Genomic DNA, 18,104 nt, shown 5'->3' with positions numbered 1-18,104 from the left:
CCATCTCCTCACCATGCATGCGTGTACTGTAGTTCCCAAGTGTGCAATTATATTTACTGATTTGAGGCTACATGTCCTGACACTATGCGTCACCTGGATGTTCATAATTTAATGAAAAGTGCAGTTAGTATCATAATCTAAAAAAAACAAAAACAAAAACAAAAAACAAACAAAACATTAACGTCACTTCAGTAACAATGCTGAAAACTATTTTTTGGTAGCATCACAACTCTACATGCCTACCCAATGCTGGCGTGTCACCTCATGGTTTGACCTTGGTTTAACCAAAACAATCACACGAAAAGGGGAAACCCACGTCACATGACAGTTTGAAATGCGTTTATCCCTACTATAAGAAACCACAAAGTCAACACTCTCAATGAATGCTCAGTTTCTATTACACTATTGTTCAAAGGAAACCTGCTAAAATCAAAATCGAAAACGGAAATCAGTCATAATAATCTAGATGTTGGTTGAAATTACATGACTTTGTCAAAACTCTGCACCAGTACAGTTGGAAAGGATGTACGCAGCTTACGCCAGTCTTTTCGGTAGCCTCTTAAATAGGTTTATGTTTGTTTAGGGCGTAGTTTGAACAACTTGACTGTGTAAACTGGCCGAAAGGTGCTGTTCAGGTATACGAGACCTGATGGAATCATCACGGCTCGGTGTCCCGGAGGCTCATCTTGAACAGTTCGCCAAGGCGAAGAGACAGCAGCAATTTATATATGATGTCACAGGTAACCTCATCAATAGAATAAAAACCAAGCTGGATGAACTGTCATCATTCGAAGGTGAGAAACGTTCACATTACTAGTTTTATTAAGTGGTGGTACGCGAGCAGTGCCCGTGTAGCGTAATAATAACAATCTAATATTATCTCGGACAAACCACGACAAAGAAAAGGCGATATCACGTACCCACAAGATCAGACAACTTTATCCTCACAGAAGACAAGGAACAGTATAGAGTACCGAAGCTGTGACGTCATAACAATCTATTTTTAGAATTTCTCAATTTTTTCTTCATTTTCCGAAAGAACATAAAAAATAATGTCCAAATGTCGAAAACCAATTGAATATGTTAAATATTGGCTGAGATATGACTATCTGAATAAAGATACTCCCCATAGGAACTCAGTGTTATATGCTCTGGCTCCTAATGGTTAGGAGCCAGAGCATATAACACTGAGTTCCCATAGGACATATATTCATTCGGATGGTCATAACTCAGCCAATATTTAACATATTCAATTGGTTTTCTACATTTGGACATTATTTTTGGTGTTCTTTCGGAATATGAAGAAAAAATTGAGAAATTCTAAAAATAGATTTTTTGATGACGTCACACTTCACCACTCTATAGAGCAAAATGATGACTAAGCAGGCTTATTAATATGATGCAACAGATATAAGCATATGGCAATATTAACAATGTTATGTTAACGAAGATAATATAGCTTTTCTTCGTCAAAATAGGCAAATATCATATCAAATTAACACGATAGCAACCACTTCCGAAAAACCAAGCTTAGGCAATTTTGATAGCCTAGCTTGTACGTTACCTATTCATATTGAAATGCAAGAGCTTGACGGTGACATGTTACATAATCAGATACGGATTTATACGGGGTGTACAATGCAATTGGGTAGTGAAATTTCTCTCTTTTTTTCTCTCCGTTTATTCATATATTTACTCAAGTAATCAATTTATTGATTCATTATTGATTCATTTATCTACATGTATATGTATCTAACTATGAATCTAGTTATATATCTATCTATCCATCTATATATCTATAATTTATATATCTCACGGTTAATCTATCCATGTTCGTCTCTCTCCCTCATCCAAATGTTGCTTCTGTGATTATATTACATGATGCTTGCTTATTCTTTATTATTCTGTATTTTGCTTACACAGTGTATTCTGTGCGTTCGATTGGACATTTTTTAAATCTATATATGCCATTTCTCTTATTGAAAATGGATAACGAGGGCATCTTTTGCAAATTGCATGAGTTGATCTAGATTGTTGCACACATTGTTTGCACGGGGATTCCCATGACGTGCATTTAACAGGTCACATGCATGTTTGGTGGGAATTCCCGTCACTAATAGATCAGTTTGCTTTGGGGAATCCCCCCACAGCTTGCAGTAAACAGATGAGTTTGCAGTTTCATTCCTCGGTAAAACTATACATTTGAACTGTGTAGCTGTATAGATGCATCAGCCCGCTACTTATGTGATTATAAAGCAGTTCATTCTCAATTTTACTATAAGTTAACTAATAGGCCTACTTGTTGCACTCATGGATAATGCAGGAGTTCAAAATGCTTACTTGTTAGACGGTGATATTTATTGAAAGGAAACCTCATCCTAAAGAACCTAAGTGTAGGTATTCCCGAAAAATTAGATGTATTCTTGCCCTTTGATGTACAAAATACAATATTCATTACGAAGATGTATAAGAGATGTACAAATGAAGATATTCTTGGTATGATGTGATGTCTTTTAGGATGATATGAGTGCAGCCATTTTCTTGAAAATGTGATATTATACCAGTTGAAGTTGTACGTGTTTAATGCCCCAAGATTTAGTTGGAAAGACTTTTTAAACCATTAACATAACCTTTACTTTTCAAAGTGGAAAATCATAGCTAAGAAGATAGAAATTATATCTGGTGAAAATATAATACAGGGGAATAACTGTAACTAATTCATTTAAAAATACTAAAACATAGCAATTGACAAATCTATTTCATTTATGAGAAACCTTCACCCTAAAAAAGAGCACCAACTTATTTATGGAATTTGCGTTCTGGCAATGTTAGTACAAAAGATAATGGCAGGTGAATGAAAGGGTTCATCACCACACACACCTGGGAAGGAAGCATCCATAAGTTTGGATACATTTACTTGATTAACGACTTCACATAGTACGTCACGTTATCACGAAAATGGCGATGCCCATGTCGTGCTGAGAAACTGTACATTATTCTTGCTTTATGCCTCTCTCATACAGTTTCATGGGGAATGTTGTAGATCAATGGAAAATAACAAATCTCTCGGAATAAGATGAGGTTGCCTTTAACACCCATTTATCATTCAAATTCAAATTCAAATTCAAAGTTTATTCAACACTCTTCATAAAAACATTTAAAACATACACATACAGAATGGAGTTATACAAAACAAGAAAGTGATAACAAATACAATGGCAATTTATAAGAGCATTTGGGAAAGGCAGAAAGGAGGGATTCCTTATATAAAAGCCTACCCTAAAAACACACATACAGGAAAACGAGAACAAAAGAACAGAACAAAAAAAAGAACAATCTAAAACTTACTATCATGCAAGATCAGAGTAAAAAAAGTGTCAAAAATTTGCCCATGCTATTAATACTGATTACTATACTTATTTAAAAGAAATTGTTTATATCATTTTAAAAAGATTGAGAGTTTTGCATTTTTTAATTTCCTGAGGTTTACTATTCCATATTAATGGTCCTTTAACAAATATATAACAATATATGATATTTTTCATCGATTTTATATCTTTAATGCCAAGGCGTTGGCTCCAGGTTTGTTCAAGAGAAAATCGAAATTCTCGAAGGAAGGATTGAGAGTCTAAAAAGTGATTTATCGAGGAGTAAAATGAAAGTAGCCTTCTTTGGTGGGTAAGTAAGCACGAGTATATAAGAATATTACTTTCATACTCAAGCACCCAGCTTTAACTTAAATGATTAGTCAGGCATATGATACTTGATATTCTTCACCAAATTATAAACCAATTCCGCTTGAGTATGTTTTTTAAAAATAGAAATATCGCCTCGTGAACATTCACCATTCCCCTCCCTTGTAGAAGGATCTGGGAGAGGTGATGGGGCCGCCCTATTAAAAAAAAATAGGTGGGGGGGGGGGGGGGGGGAGTAATCGCTCATAACCCCCTCAAATTAGTGCTTAACCTCTATATTGAAAGGGAAAACAAATCGTTGGGAAATAAAATCCCCGGTCCTCCCTTTCCCCGATTGAGCCTGTGATCCTTTATTCATTAATTATTACTATTATTATTTATTATTATTATTATTATTATTTTTTTTTTTTTTTTTTTGGGGGGGGGGGGGCGGGCATTTTGAAATCTTACTCTGGAAGAGGTATATTCAGGCAACGTTACTTTGCTTATAGCCCATTTTCTCCATCCCTATCCTTTCTACACCGTATAATTGTCATCCTAGAATTAAAAAAGACTATAATTATGTGACATTTGTAATATGTCATATTTCCCCGTCAGGACGAGTAGCGGGAAGACAACGACTCTGAACGCCATGATTGCGCCAGGGATTGGGCGCGAACTTCTACCTTCTGGAATGGGTGATACGACAAGTTGCTTCGTCCAGATTGAGAAGATGACCAATGACGTCACTGATAAAGGAGACTCGAAAGGCAATGCAGATAAGGATAACTCCGCGAGGGTGAAAAGGGAAGACCAAGAAGAAACGTCATATTTCTCCGTTAGAGAAGTCGAGAGTCGAGAAAAGGAAGCGTCGATTAACTACTTGATGGAAAACAAACAACCTCTCAACCAAAATGTTCGTATATCCATCTTTCATCACCAGGCTCGGGCATTACATGCCCATCCCCCCTCTCTCTCTCTCTCTCTCTCTCTCTCTCTCTCTCTCTCTCTCTCTCTCTCTCTCTCTCCCCCCTCTCTCTCTCTCTCTCCCCCCTCTCTCTCTCTCTCTGTCTATCTACTGCTTTCCGTTCAAAACTGCTTGGCTTAAAAACGTCAAGCATCATAACCGTTTTAAAGTTATATATGTATATATAACTTTAAAACGGTTATGATGCTTGAATCTGAAAAATGATACCAAACGATTCGGGATAAAACACTCTTTTATAAGATGTATAATAATTTACTGTTCATAGATTATTTATGAAATAATTAACAATTTTGTAGGTGTAAACTTTTTTTTGACTCACACAGTATAGTTATGCTACATTTCACACTTTGAGAGTCTTCCGATCGTTAATCGCCTGAAAACATTTGATCTTGAAATCAATCAACAATCAATTAAAAATTGCAATGTGCATGTCACTCGTAGTTCCTTTACTAAACAAAGACGCCCAATTAATCAGCTGTTCATTACAACACAATACTTCTACACGAATCTGAAAGTGATTCTGAACAACATAAAACGAGACACCTCAGAGCGAAATGAAATAAGCAGCAATCACTTATCGATGTATTGTGAATCTTTGTTTGTTAATGGTATAGAGTGGCCGAATGTCTTCTCAACAAATATTACAATAATAATAATAATAATAATGATAACAACAACATCAATAAAAATGATAACAAATCTCAGTATTCCAAAGTACTATTTTATACCATTGGATAGTTAATGAACCTATTTTTTCCTTAGACCCTAGAAGATATGTGCAATGCAAATTCAGGTCGATCCTTGGATGCAAGTTATCTCATCGAAATTCACCTCTCAGAAGGTGACGTCAAAGAGGACCATTTGCTGAATTATGATATTCAAATTATGGATTGGTAAGTCATTTAATGATCCTTGCTAGTCATTATAATAATATGATGCGCCTATAAACAAAGTATTAGGCGCATTAAAATTGTGAGCTATTATTATTATTATTATAGGCGACTGTGATTTGGAACAGCAGTAGAATTCCACAACACAGTCACCCTAACCCCAACCATGACCCTAAGTTCTAGCCCTGACCCTGAAACTAATCTTTAAAATATAACCCCATAGAAATTCATTTCACAGAAGATGGCGTCACAGAGCCCCATCTTCAAATCATGGACTGATGAGTCATCTTAGTATCTACATGTCTTTATCGGGCACATTTTGCCCATCGTTTTCTACTTTGATCATCCTTTCTTGGATCAGCGGGATTAATTCTAGAGTCGTATAAGATTATATAATTTCGTGACTGACAAAAACATTCCTTCGCCATTTTCCATGGAATAATTAGGGTCATGTTTTTACCTAGCTCTGTCATCCATCACCAAAATGGCAGAGACTATAATAGGACGGGGGGGGGGGGCACAATTGACCCTATTTTCCTGAATAATACAAACAATATTTTTTTGCTCGTCAGAAATTTCTTCAATTCTGCCCCCTCTTTTATACGGAATCTTGGATCCACCCTTGCTCTATCAAAAACATTCGCTTTTCTCATATCTCCTGTTTATATATGCAGTCCTGGAATTACGAAATGTCGAGAGCTTGGCGATAAAGTGAAAGCCTTCTGCGCAGACTCAGACGTTCATGTACTTATTGTGAATCCAAAGACCGTCATGTCACCGGAAGTATGTTCGCAAATGTTTATTTCACTCAAATATTATTTTCTTATAAAAACAAATCATAGTCTAGCTATTTACGAATATCGATACTCATGACAATCATATTTTTTAGTTGTTTTGATCAGGAGAAAATAGATTACGTGATTCCAATACAAAGTATTACAGAACATTTCAATATGAAACTATTAGCAATCACGGTTGGAATAATGATGTAACTCCCTCCCCCGAAAGAATCTGATACAATTTCAATCATTTCTTGTGGTCATCTTGTTCTCCGCTAGTTTGTTATTTAAAAAAATGCAGGAAAGTGGAGAAAATGAGAGACCTGAATAAGTGTTAAGAGCACATGTTGTAACTGAATTGTAATATTTTTCTAGGAGCGAGATCATTTCGTGGAGGTCGGCAAACGTCTTCCTAAGCCGGACATCATCGTCGGTTTCACTCAGTGGGATCTATCGGCGAGAGAAAGACGCCCTGAAGAGGTTAGCTCATGAACAGAAGTTGCTGGGAAATATTTACCTTTGTTCTACTAGTCCACTCATCAAGACTGATTAAGAACATTTTATCCTAAAACAAGAATGGTCAATTTAGTTGTTGTATATTCATTTTGGAGAGCGCAAATCATTATTATCTGCGCCTTAGAGCATTAATATAGGCTTTCCATCAATTTAAAGTAGAACAAAATTAACTGCATCGTAATTCTTGATAGAAATCATTGTTTCTTACAATGAATTTGTTTATCTTCTTCATTTTACTTTAACATAAAATTAGTTGTAAGTTAATACATTTTGAAAAGGTATGATTGATTAAAGGAGATGCTGCTATGGGGGGGGGGGGGGTTGAGGGTAAGTGGGTGGAGGGGTTTAGTTCGATTTAGTTATGCCAGTAAATCAATGTTATGTGGCTCTGGGCCCTGTTTCATAATAGTTGTTATGAATTAAAGGTAAAGACCAGTATTGGAAACGCCCCAATTTCAAAAAATGAAATGGAAGCTCTCATTACCAATCATGTGAAAGAATATGTTTTGACTAATACATGATGATAAAAAATTTGCCGGGAAACCGCCTACTAATTCATTTATTTGGTAAATTTGTTTCTCTCATGGTCTGTGAGAGATATAGGGTAGTCCCATATACATCTTTCTGTGTATAGTGCTTGTAACTTTACGAAGAATGGGCCAAATTTCTTATCATTTTGATGATTCCAGAACCTTGCAGATGCTAGATGCTAGATGATCAACCTTTTCTGATCGATTCCACAACGTTTCTTTCACAATGCAATCGCATGACCATAACTGGTCTTTACCTTTAACATTGTAATAAGCTAATGAGATAATTGTATTTGATTAGGTGTTGGAAAATTTGTCATAGATATGTGATATATTATATGTCATTAATGATAACTTTTATGAAACAGGACCCAGAGCCACATAACATTGATTTACTGGCATTATTATGGAACATACCATTTTATGTATAGACACTGATTCTTTTTTATCATACATTAAAAGAGAGACGACTAATTGCACTTAAAAAGTCAAAGTTTATCAGATCATTTAAAGAAAATATCATTAATTTCGACATAAAAATCGCTAATTCATCGAGAAAAAAAAAGGAGATAAAAAAAAATTGTTTGTTTTATTCAGGTTAAAGCTCGCCATGTCGACTCGATATTTGAGATGCTGAAAGAACTCGACGTCGTTAATACGAGAGAGGAAGCAGAGGAAAGATGTTTCTTTTACTCTGGGAGAGAGGCTCTTGACTTGGCTCTTGGTGAGGAAGGTAAGTAAAAATGATATCCAAACTTTACAAATCATATAGTTTTATTAAGATATGATTCATCCAGTTCCGTAGAAATTAGTAGCGAATTATGAATTAAAAGAAGTAGATCTATTTACTACTCCGCGACGTTTCCCTAGTTCCTATACTGGCTCCTTTAGGCAAAACGTCGCCGAGTGGTAAGCTACTAATCTTTAAAAGTCATAAATAGCAGGTACTAACATGCATGTGCAAATAAGTTGTGAGCAGTGTGGAAATGCTTTGAAGGGAAATCCAATTTTAACAGAGAACTGCTCTAAACTAAATCAAAAGAATCAGAGAAGCAGACTGGTTATAGTTGCCAATTTAAGATTCGCATGGATTTAGTGATCTTAGATTTCAAACATTCATATCTCCCTTATTATTGGTCTGATTTTTTTCAAACTTTCGCCATTCTGTGTCTCTTATTTGTTCTGCTTCCATTCCAATGAAGTTATTACCAGGGTAGGATTGCAATGGCGATGCCTCTCGCTGGAAATTACAATCCATGAAAAGTATTAATATTAATATAGGATGGATGGGACATACTCTCACCCTCACTTATTAGACAACTCTACGAAAAGGCAACGCTTGAACAACTACATGTAGATACACTCAAACAACGACCGATTGGTACATTATCATGACCTTGAGTCTTGAATGATAGTGAGAAGGTGTTTGAAAGATTATTTGTTTCCCTTTCATATTTTCTCTGTCTCTCTAAGGATTCTTGGTCAGGGGATGGGAAGAGAGATTCAAGACGTTCCAGAATTTCATCTCCAAAATTGAGGTAAGTTGGATAAAGTAGAGATGATAAGAAATCTAAAATTTAGATGATAAATAGCTTAAGATCTCATCCATGTTTGAAGTATTCAACCCGGACCGTTTTGAAGACAGGACCCTGATCTATAATAAGAGTTGTAAAAAGAAGAACAGTTTAACCGTCTTATGTTCTTAAGGTCAAATCTTCTTTGCTTCTACCTTATTTCAGGAGAGGGCGACATCAGCGGGGATAACGACCAAACTAAATCTGAACCGTGACACATGCCAAGAAGTCCTACATCAGTGCATCGGAAGTCTGTCAGCACTGGAGAAACGCATGCAAAACAAGACGTACGTATACCTTGCAATAAGCCAGAGATGTAAAAGGAGTCAGCTATGAAAGCCGACCCGAAGAATATTTCAATTTGAAAAGAACCCCCTTGACTACATACCCTATCTATGCATAATCCTTTAATTCTAAACTGTTGCCCATAAAGTTTAAATAATCTTTTCTCATCTCTTTTATGAAATGCTTGTGAAAATATCAGTTATTGTTTAGAGAGGTTGATCAATAAAGTTCGGGGAAGATGTGTAGACTATATCCATAAAAATAAACCAGGTTCTCTATAATAATTTCATGAAAAGATGTACACAAAATAATGTTTCAGCTTTATGAACAACACAGTACTTCACTGATATAACAATGAGAACAAAAACATACTCTTATTTGATTCAGTGGACAAATAGGACATAAAATTATGCAAACGTAACATTACCATTTTGTTTTTTCATGCATAGGTCTGATTTCAAGAATGATATTGAGTCCATAAGGAGCAAATTAAAATCATACGATGAGAAAATGGCTGAATTTGTGAAGGAAAGTAAAGACCTGAGAACGAAAGCTCTGGTAACAATTGACGAATCGGTAAGTCTTGATTAAAATTGCTCTTTGTAGTAGTCTAAGCGGACTCTGAGAACACAGGCAAGTGATCGTCGTGAAAGAAGGGCATTTTCTAGAAGGGAAAAATTGAGTGGTTAGAAAATGGGGCACTGTACCCCTCCCGTTCGCTTCCCTACCACCGTTATTCTATAGGAAGTTTAGATGTATCATATGTTTCAACCTTGAGGCATCTTCAATAGCCTTGTTCATTATCTTCTGAAATGTGTCAACATTACAATGACACAAAACTATATCCGAAAAAGGTTTCAACAGGCATTACAATAATGTGTTCATGGTATTGGAATTGCCATTGGATTCAATATTCGAACGTTGTTGTTTGGTCGTGATGTACTGATTATATAGGCTACTTTAAAATCTAAATGACGATCGCTTTTCTAACATATCCAGTGTCGTGAAACAATACGGTCCCTTGCCATACGTTTCAAGTTCAGCGTCTCTTTTTGTGACAGATATCTCGTTGCATGGCTGAAGTTAGCGACAAGATGTCTCAAACTTTGAGAATAAATTCAGACAATGACGGATTCGAGGAAGATCAGGTCCATCAGTATGCTGAGGTGAGTGCACTATGTTTAGAAGATCGGATCCTGTTTTATAAAAACAAAACTTGTCCTGAATAACAAGATACGACAAATATTATTAGATACTGAATTCCTTAAAGTTCATTGACTATGAGCAGATTTGACATAGATCTGCATGTGGCAGTTGTTGCTAATAAAAGTATAAAACGTTTGATAAAACAGGGCCCAGGGCCTTGAAACAAAAAGATTTACAATTATTGACCCTTTCTCTCTAGATTAATCGTGTCTCCCTCAGTAAGTCGTAACGTTCACTTAATTCTACGTTATAGCTTATACAAATCTTTGTAGTTGTTGCAAGAAAAGAGATACATCAGTTTACATTAGATTGTTGGTCGATATAATGTTAAAGAGGACCTGGAGGTGTTTCGCAAAAACTAAGATCGACTTGGACTTAACTATGGAAGGCTGTTCATGCTACTGTTTTCTCTCACCATTTACTGGCATTGGTCTCTCAAAGGACGTACAAATCGTGGTCACATTCTACAGAATTTATATTTGTTGATAATTCATTATTGAAGTAAAAATAATCTAAAGATAATAATGGTGAGAGCAAGCAGTGTCATGAATGGCCTGCCATAGTTAAGTTCAAATTAAAGTCGACCTTAGTCTTTGTAAAACACCCCCATGGTTTATCTAACCTGGTATTCAGACCTACCTTCAGATTGTGCGATGAAACACTCCCCTGGTGTGACACCCTTTTTGTCAATGTAAGGTTTTCAGTAGGTCCAGATCGTGTTAGAGATGGAGATGACATAACTATACCCTCTCTTCTTTAAGCCACGCGTGGCGCCTCGGAAATCGTTGCACTTCGTCAAATACTTGCGTGCAACAAACGTTATTTGACCTCCTCCTGCATTACTTTTCACTTATTCTTGATACTTATTTGAATAACTTTTTGTTCTCAGCTGTCAATTTTAAGATTGATTTTCATCTTTTTTGAATGACTGTGGAGTGTTCGTAACAGCCGTCATCATGTTTTTCTTTCTATGAAGAGAGCAATCTTAATCTGGTATCGAAAGATATTAGATGAGTTTCAGCGAGCTACGGATAAAGTATGTGAGGATTATTCCTTCTATGTACGAGGTGAGGAAAACTTTATAATATATTTATTACAAGGGCATAAACAATTCAATGTTGCACTTTTTTCGACAATGATCATGCATTCAATTAGTAAATAATCATTCGTTCATTAATCAAAATAGAAATTTATAATTTTATGTTTGCAATATATTTAGTCCAATTTCAATAGATGAAAACAAATTGTTATGTGATTTACTGAAGACAACGAATGTAAGCAGATATTGATTAAGCAAAGAAGAAACAGGAAAAAAAATTAATGAGGCAACATTATGAAGATAGAAAGAAAATTGATGCACCAATTAAAATATTTATATTTGCTCCTATTTGTCTGTTCATTCTGGGACGTGCAATAGGCTAACTGCATTACAATCACCATCATCGGTTCCTGAGATTTATTTGTTGTCATCGAACGAATCTCTTCCCCTTATTCTATTGAACAGCATCCTATGAGAAGCACATGGCAATGTTCCCCCAGGACACTCCCAGGGCCTATCTGCTTGATAACCAAGACGAACAAGAACAGCCCAATTCCATCCCTGGATCACCGATTCCCAGAGCCGCGCTGCAGAGGGTGCTATCTGGTATCAACGTTCGCCCCGTTTGGGCTTCCTTCGCCTCCACTCGTCGACGACTCTCCTCAGGTGCGTATTGAATATTGGACATTTGGGATTCCCAGCTACACATGCAGTGGCGTATTACGGGGGGGGGGGGGGGGGGGGGGCACAGGGGCACGTGTCCCTCATCGAACTGCAAAAAAAAAAAAGTTTAAAAGGCGAAGGAATGTGAAAATAAGACGCCACGATCGAAGCAAAATTCCCTGATCAAAATCATTAATAATTTACAATTATATAGTCCATCCAGTATTCTAAGACCGGTCCCCCGGGAGGCTGCTCCCCCCGCATTGACTGTGCCCGCTCTCCGCCACTATCCAGCTCCACTCACAAAAGTATAGGTGTATGAAACAACAACAGTTTGTACAATACCGTTGTCAATTATCCACACTCAAATAGCCTATTCTAAATTAAATTTACGGCGAGATGCGAATTCTAAAAGATATTTTATAGATAACCACAATAACCAGGAAAAAAGAGGAAGACAATGGTATGATATTGTTAGTAATGCACCTGGACTTGTCCTGAGCATTGATGCCCCACTGTCCTTGAATCGTGCATAACCAACAACAACTCGTGTGCACTGGTTCTAATTCTCTACCCTCTTTGCATGCAGTCGAAACTGACGCAGAACGTAATGCCCTAATACGCGGAATGGCTGCTGCTACAGGAGTTTTCTTCATGCATGTTCGGCAGTGGATCAGGGTTTCTGTGGAGCAGAAGTTAGAGAGGCTGACAACCAAAGAGAAAGACTTCCTGATCTGTCCTCCTATCAGAGTAAAATGCCGCGAAGCAGTAGAGATGTGAGTGCTTTTCAATAATATTCACCGTCGTTCCTTTATTTTGTATAATAAAATTATATATATATATATATATATATATATATACATATATATATATATATATATATACATAAAAGTGCGAGAATTCTCAGCTCGTAATAAAACTGTTAAGTACAGCTACGTCTCACGTTCCTCGACCATTTTATTCACGCCTCGATATAAATATATATATGTGCGAGAATTCTCAACTCTGACATGACAAAGAGTGATCCAGAATATGTAGGCTTGAAGAAAATGGTCTAAGGAACGTGAGACGATATTAAGTTTGTATGCCATGTATATATATATATATATGTGTTCATATAATGTATTTGTTTGTATATATGTGTTTGCACTTCGGAACCTGAAGAAGGCCTCACAAGCCGAAAGCTCGTACGAAAATTGTCAAGTACAGCTACGTCTCACTTTCCTAGACCATTTTCTTCACGCCTATATTATATAATAATTATGGCACCGGTAAACAACGGCGTTGTAGAGTTAATACGCTTCACATTTCTGTTAACGTTTCTATACTATCTCTGAATACTCGCAGGACTTTTGTTGCGCACAATTGCCGTTCATTACATTTAAACAAAAACAAAAACCAATCCCCAACACAAACACACAATAAAACTAAAACGCTGCGTTCTTTTTACTTAAGTGTTTTCCGTTTCACATCTGAACGAGCCATATTGATGATTTACAATGAGTGGCAACACTAATCGCACTATATGAGTATACAAACTTTAATGTGACTGTCAGTATCATTAATTTGTAACCATGTAGGCCTACATTACGTTCGGCCGCCGAACTTACAACGAATACACAGCATGTGCTTCGTGATGTCTGGCGTTGGTCCACCGCGCTCTGCGCGTGTCTGGCGTCCTTTTGGCGTTTACGTGGATGCGTCGAGCTCCAAGCACATTTTTTAGCATGCTCAAAAAATCCCGACGCACACAGCGAATGACGTCGAATGCATAGCGTTGGTCCAGCGCGTTTGACGAATAAGAAACGAATGATGACGCACACCTAGCGAACGACAACGCACTGGCCAAAATTGCAAATTTTCAATGCGTGGGCCGTGCGTCCCCTGTGCGTCCACTATGTGTGACCGCCCCTTGAACCCCAAAACTTTTACCTAACCTAAAACCCAAATATTGGACAATATCGGCCCTGAGCAATTGTCACCCGAGCATTATGATGGAACACAATTTCTCTCGATATAATGTTGGACAGATTCTGCGACAACGCTGATGGGTACTACAGAGAGACTTGTATTCGTGAAGTGCAGGAAGTTCTCCAAACACAGAAGGCGAAGTTGGAGGAGAAGCATTCCCAAATGATACAACTTTCCACAGATTTCGTCAATCTTAGGTAATTATTGCATTTCCCATAGTGAAGTTCGTATACACGATTGAAATACAATACATGTACAGCCGAAACTGTCTGTCAAAACTACCCAAGGGAAACAGAGAAAGTGGCCACTCTTGACAGGTAGCCTTTCTAGACAGTTTCTAAAACACACGTTTTTTTTCTCAAGGGAGACGATATGCACAGTCATTATATATGGGTGGCTTTATCATGTTTCTAAAGAGCTTACCACTAAGACGATTTTGACTATTAATGGTTTGGTATAGTATTTATTTCATTCTTCATAAAAAACATATACAATACATACAGAGTATTAACAAAATAAAACAAAAATGAAATTTGAAATACATAAATACATGTAAAAGGGTAACATTACAGATAATAAGAATACAATAAAAATTAACAAAGAAATTAGTTAAGAAAGCAAATTTATGCTGAATGATTTGCTTGATTAATGATTAATTTTTGTTTTACACATATTTATGTAAAATGAGTTTGACTGAAAATGGCAAAATCCCTCCTCAATAATGACACCAAAAAAAGAATTCAAGACAAATTCTGTGTGTTAAATTTGATGAAGATATGGGCAGAAAAATATAAAATATTTCACCTTCAAATTACGTCTGAGAAGGGAATATCCTTAAAGCGTTTCTAGAGATGTTCAGGCATGTCTATTTCTACTTGTTTGACTTATATAAACACCTCATGCAATACGAGTACAAAGAACATGATTACTATTTTAACGTTATTCTTTTTTCTCTTTTTTGTTGTTGATTAAGGGCTGAGGCAGACCAGATCAAATGCAAAGACAACAGCGATGATCACATGACCGAATAGTCAGATGAGTCAGTGACACCCATTGTAACAATGTAATTTAAAAAATCTTGTTATACAAGACATGACAGAGGTAAATTTGTTCCAGACCACCTGAGTCGGGCTTCTGAATTCAGAGACACAAGCAAAAGAAAAATCACTATATGCCCATATATAGTATTTATATGTGGTATGAAGGAATAAAATATGAACTAAAGTCACACATGTTAAAGCTGAACTGACATACATATAAGCTTGAGACATAATTTGTATCACTGTGGACATCGTTTAGCGAAATCGCCATAAGTACAAGTTCTACTTCAGCTAGAAGGGGTTAGACCACCCAGCGAGCCAGCGAGGTCACTGTGACAGGTGGCTATCTCATTAACTCAGCTAACATCTCATTTAACATAAGCAAAAGAGGATCATGGGGGACCAACGGGCACCTAATGGGGATTGTTTGTTATATAGAGGGCGCAAGTAGCTACAAGTAGGACAGTGTGCCTTTAAGATGAATAAGTGTCTCAATGGGGCATCGACGAACTTATACTTATGACGGTATCGTGAAACAATGCCCTGGGAGCGCTACACAAAACTTGTCATCAATGACAAATGAAAGTTTGTGTTATAAGCTACTGAAATCCTTGCTTCTGATTGGTTATCGGCAGAATTGTCATTGATTTTTGTAATTTGTCATTGAAAAAGGCTTTGTGAAACGGGCCCCAGGTGTTGATAAGGTTATTGGTTGATCAACATCCACCATGAAATTAGATTTTTAGAGTGTGAAAAATGTTATTATTTTCATATTTTGTACTATCCTCAGATTTAAAATAAAAAAAATGTATAATAGAGTTTTAAAAATGTCTGTTATGGAGACCCAAGTCACACTAGGCATACGAACCGTTTTAAGACTTCTGACAACCAAAAGTAGACCACTATCAGCAAAATTAGAAATGTGTTAAGCGAAAACTGATCGTCTCGTCGAGCAGTTTCCGTTCCCAACCAAATATCGCCCGGAAATAGTCGTCAAACTTTGTTTTGAATCGCCAATCAGCCTGAGAACTGTGTCAAAAGATGGAAAACCAAGAAAAAACATTAGCGCGACCAGTTTGGTTGGCAAAGGGTTTCCGATGCAGCAGGGGCGGATCTAGCTTTTTGCTAAGGGGGGGGGGGGTTTGACCCAATGACGATGCAAAGCATCGTCCACGAGCCGCGTAGCGGCGATGCGATTTTCTCTCCAGTGTGCGTTTTTTTTTTTTTTTTTTGGCGGCCCAAGGGGGGGGGGGGGGTTAAACCCCCTAGCCCCCCTCGTAGATCCGCGCCTGTGCAGTAGCGTAAACCTCCAGCCGACCAAAATGCTACGGAGACCAACCGCCAACCACTGACAACTTTTGTTATAAACTGCCAATAACCTCTTTCCGACCTCTGAAAACTTACTACCGACCAGTGGTTGTCGGGAGTCGGCGACCGGTCGTAACTCTAGTGTGACTTAGGCTTAACACGAATAGATATTGTCTCGGTGCTATATTCTCTTGGTGCTACACAGGTTATATTACTCTGGCTTGATCCAACCTACTAAAAGTGCTCAAACATGTGTCATTCCAGGCTTTGTAACGTTTAAAAAAAATATAAAACAGTACTATTTGGGGATTGTTATCTTTTAAATTTATAAATACCTTATTTTTGTTGTTATGATGTTTTTTCCTGTCGTGTTTAAAGAAAGTATATTTATTTTAACAGTACTATTTATTGATTATTGTCTTTTTAATCTATAAATACTTTTCCCCTCTTATGATGTTTTGTCCTATCGCTTTTAAGAAAGTACTTTTCCCGCATATCAAATTGTAAATATGACTTATGTGTTATAAACTCTATTGACATGCATATTTAGACCTGTTCTGTTCCCCTGCGTTGTTCGATATTTTAATTATCAATATAGTGAATGAAAATCACTATTATATTCTTTTCTTCAATATTGTTAGGTAATGTGCATATAACTGCATTATCTATCTTAATATATTTTATATCGCACGATGTATCGTATTGCAGGGGTCTCCAAATGTAAGCTGAGCTTGATATCAAAACAATATATATATATATATATTTTATATTGGGAAAAATGTACGTACATGTGTGTGTATGCGTGGGTGAATATGCGTATGTTTACTTTTTATCATATTATATAGCGCACTATAATATCTACTTACATGTAAGTAACTAAAAAATACTGCACAAAAATTATATTCTATGCTGAAAATTGTTGTGCTTTCTAAAAAAAAATAAATAAAAAATTATGCCTATTATGATAATGCCCAAAAGACAGGGTATGTAGTTCTTGACAAGAAATAATGCCTCATTGTGACGTCACAATCACGACAGTCATAAAGGCCTTACCTTACCCTGAGCGATAAAAAAAAAAATCAGTTTTCTGCATACTTGTGATAACAACAAAGTTAAAATTACCCATTAATAATTTAATGACACCCCTAATTAGACATGATTTCTTTATCTATATTTAGGTGAAAATCTGTAAATTATTATTATTGAAAAAATATGTGGATTTTTTACATCTTGTATGCAAATTGTTCTTTTGAAATATGCTCAATAGTGATGTAAGAGATAGTTTTATAAGAAATATACATGAACGTTCTGATCATGATATACCCAATTTGTCACTTTTATTTGTATTTTTGTACACACTAGTAGTTGCTCAAATATTGATTTCCTGTTCCCTTTATCTCGTTTAAGAGCACGTCTCCAATTAGCATTGTTAAGAATTTATGGTCTATCTATTTCTGTTCCTATGCAACGAAATTAATGATGAAATAAAAAAAGTTACGTAAAGGATATATAAAAATCAATCTTTGCGTGCATCAGATCCTTTCATCCTTCCATCCAGGTTAGAGGGATAGTGGGATAGAGATAAAATATACAGAGATAGGAGAGAGAGAGGGAGAGAGAGAGAGAGAGAGAGAGAGAGAA

General features: G+C 36.5%; 1 protein-coding gene across 1 annotated transcript; it reads left to right on the top strand.

The window, feature by feature from the left end:
* Nucleotides 1–5,430: 5,430 nt before the first annotated feature.
* On the top strand, nucleotides 5,431–15,463 carry LOC100890787 (transmembrane GTPase fzo). The gene is made up of 13 exons (XM_011674493.2): nucleotides 5,431–5,555; nucleotides 6,227–6,335; nucleotides 6,707–6,811; nucleotides 7,975–8,110; nucleotides 8,851–8,915; nucleotides 9,117–9,238; nucleotides 9,686–9,812; nucleotides 10,298–10,402; nucleotides 11,419–11,509; nucleotides 11,947–12,147; nucleotides 12,734–12,920; nucleotides 14,175–14,312; nucleotides 15,089–15,463. The coding sequence occupies exons 1-13, from the start codon at nucleotides 5,437–5,439 to the stop codon at nucleotides 15,144–15,146; spliced, it is 1,563 nt and encodes a 520-aa protein (XP_011672795.2). The 5' UTR covers nucleotides 5,431–5,436; the 3' UTR covers nucleotides 15,147–15,463.
* The last annotated feature ends 2,641 nt before the right edge of the window (nucleotides 15,464–18,104 follow it).

This window comes from Strongylocentrotus purpuratus, unplaced genomic scaffold, assembly GCF_000002235.5.
Source record: "Strongylocentrotus purpuratus isolate Spur 01 unplaced genomic scaffold, Spur_5.0 spur5_scaffold_7, whole genome shotgun sequence".
NCBI lineage: Eukaryota > Metazoa > Echinodermata > Echinoidea > Camarodonta > Strongylocentrotidae > Strongylocentrotus > Strongylocentrotus purpuratus.
This window is presented reverse-complemented; position numbering and strand designations above follow the sequence as displayed.

Coding starts and splice junctions, on each gene's coding strand:
- LOC100890787 (XM_011674493.2), top strand. CDS start 5,437: ATGTGCAATGCAAATTCAGGTCGATCCTTGGATGCAAGTTATCTCATC. Junction 12,148..12,733: donor TCGTCGACGACTCTCCTCAG/GTGCGTATTGAA, acceptor CTTTGCATGCAG/TCGAAACTGACGCAGAACGT. Junction 12,921..14,174: donor TGCCGCGAAGCAGTAGAGAT/GTGAGTGCTTTT, acceptor AATGTTGGACAG/ATTCTGCGACAACGCTGATG.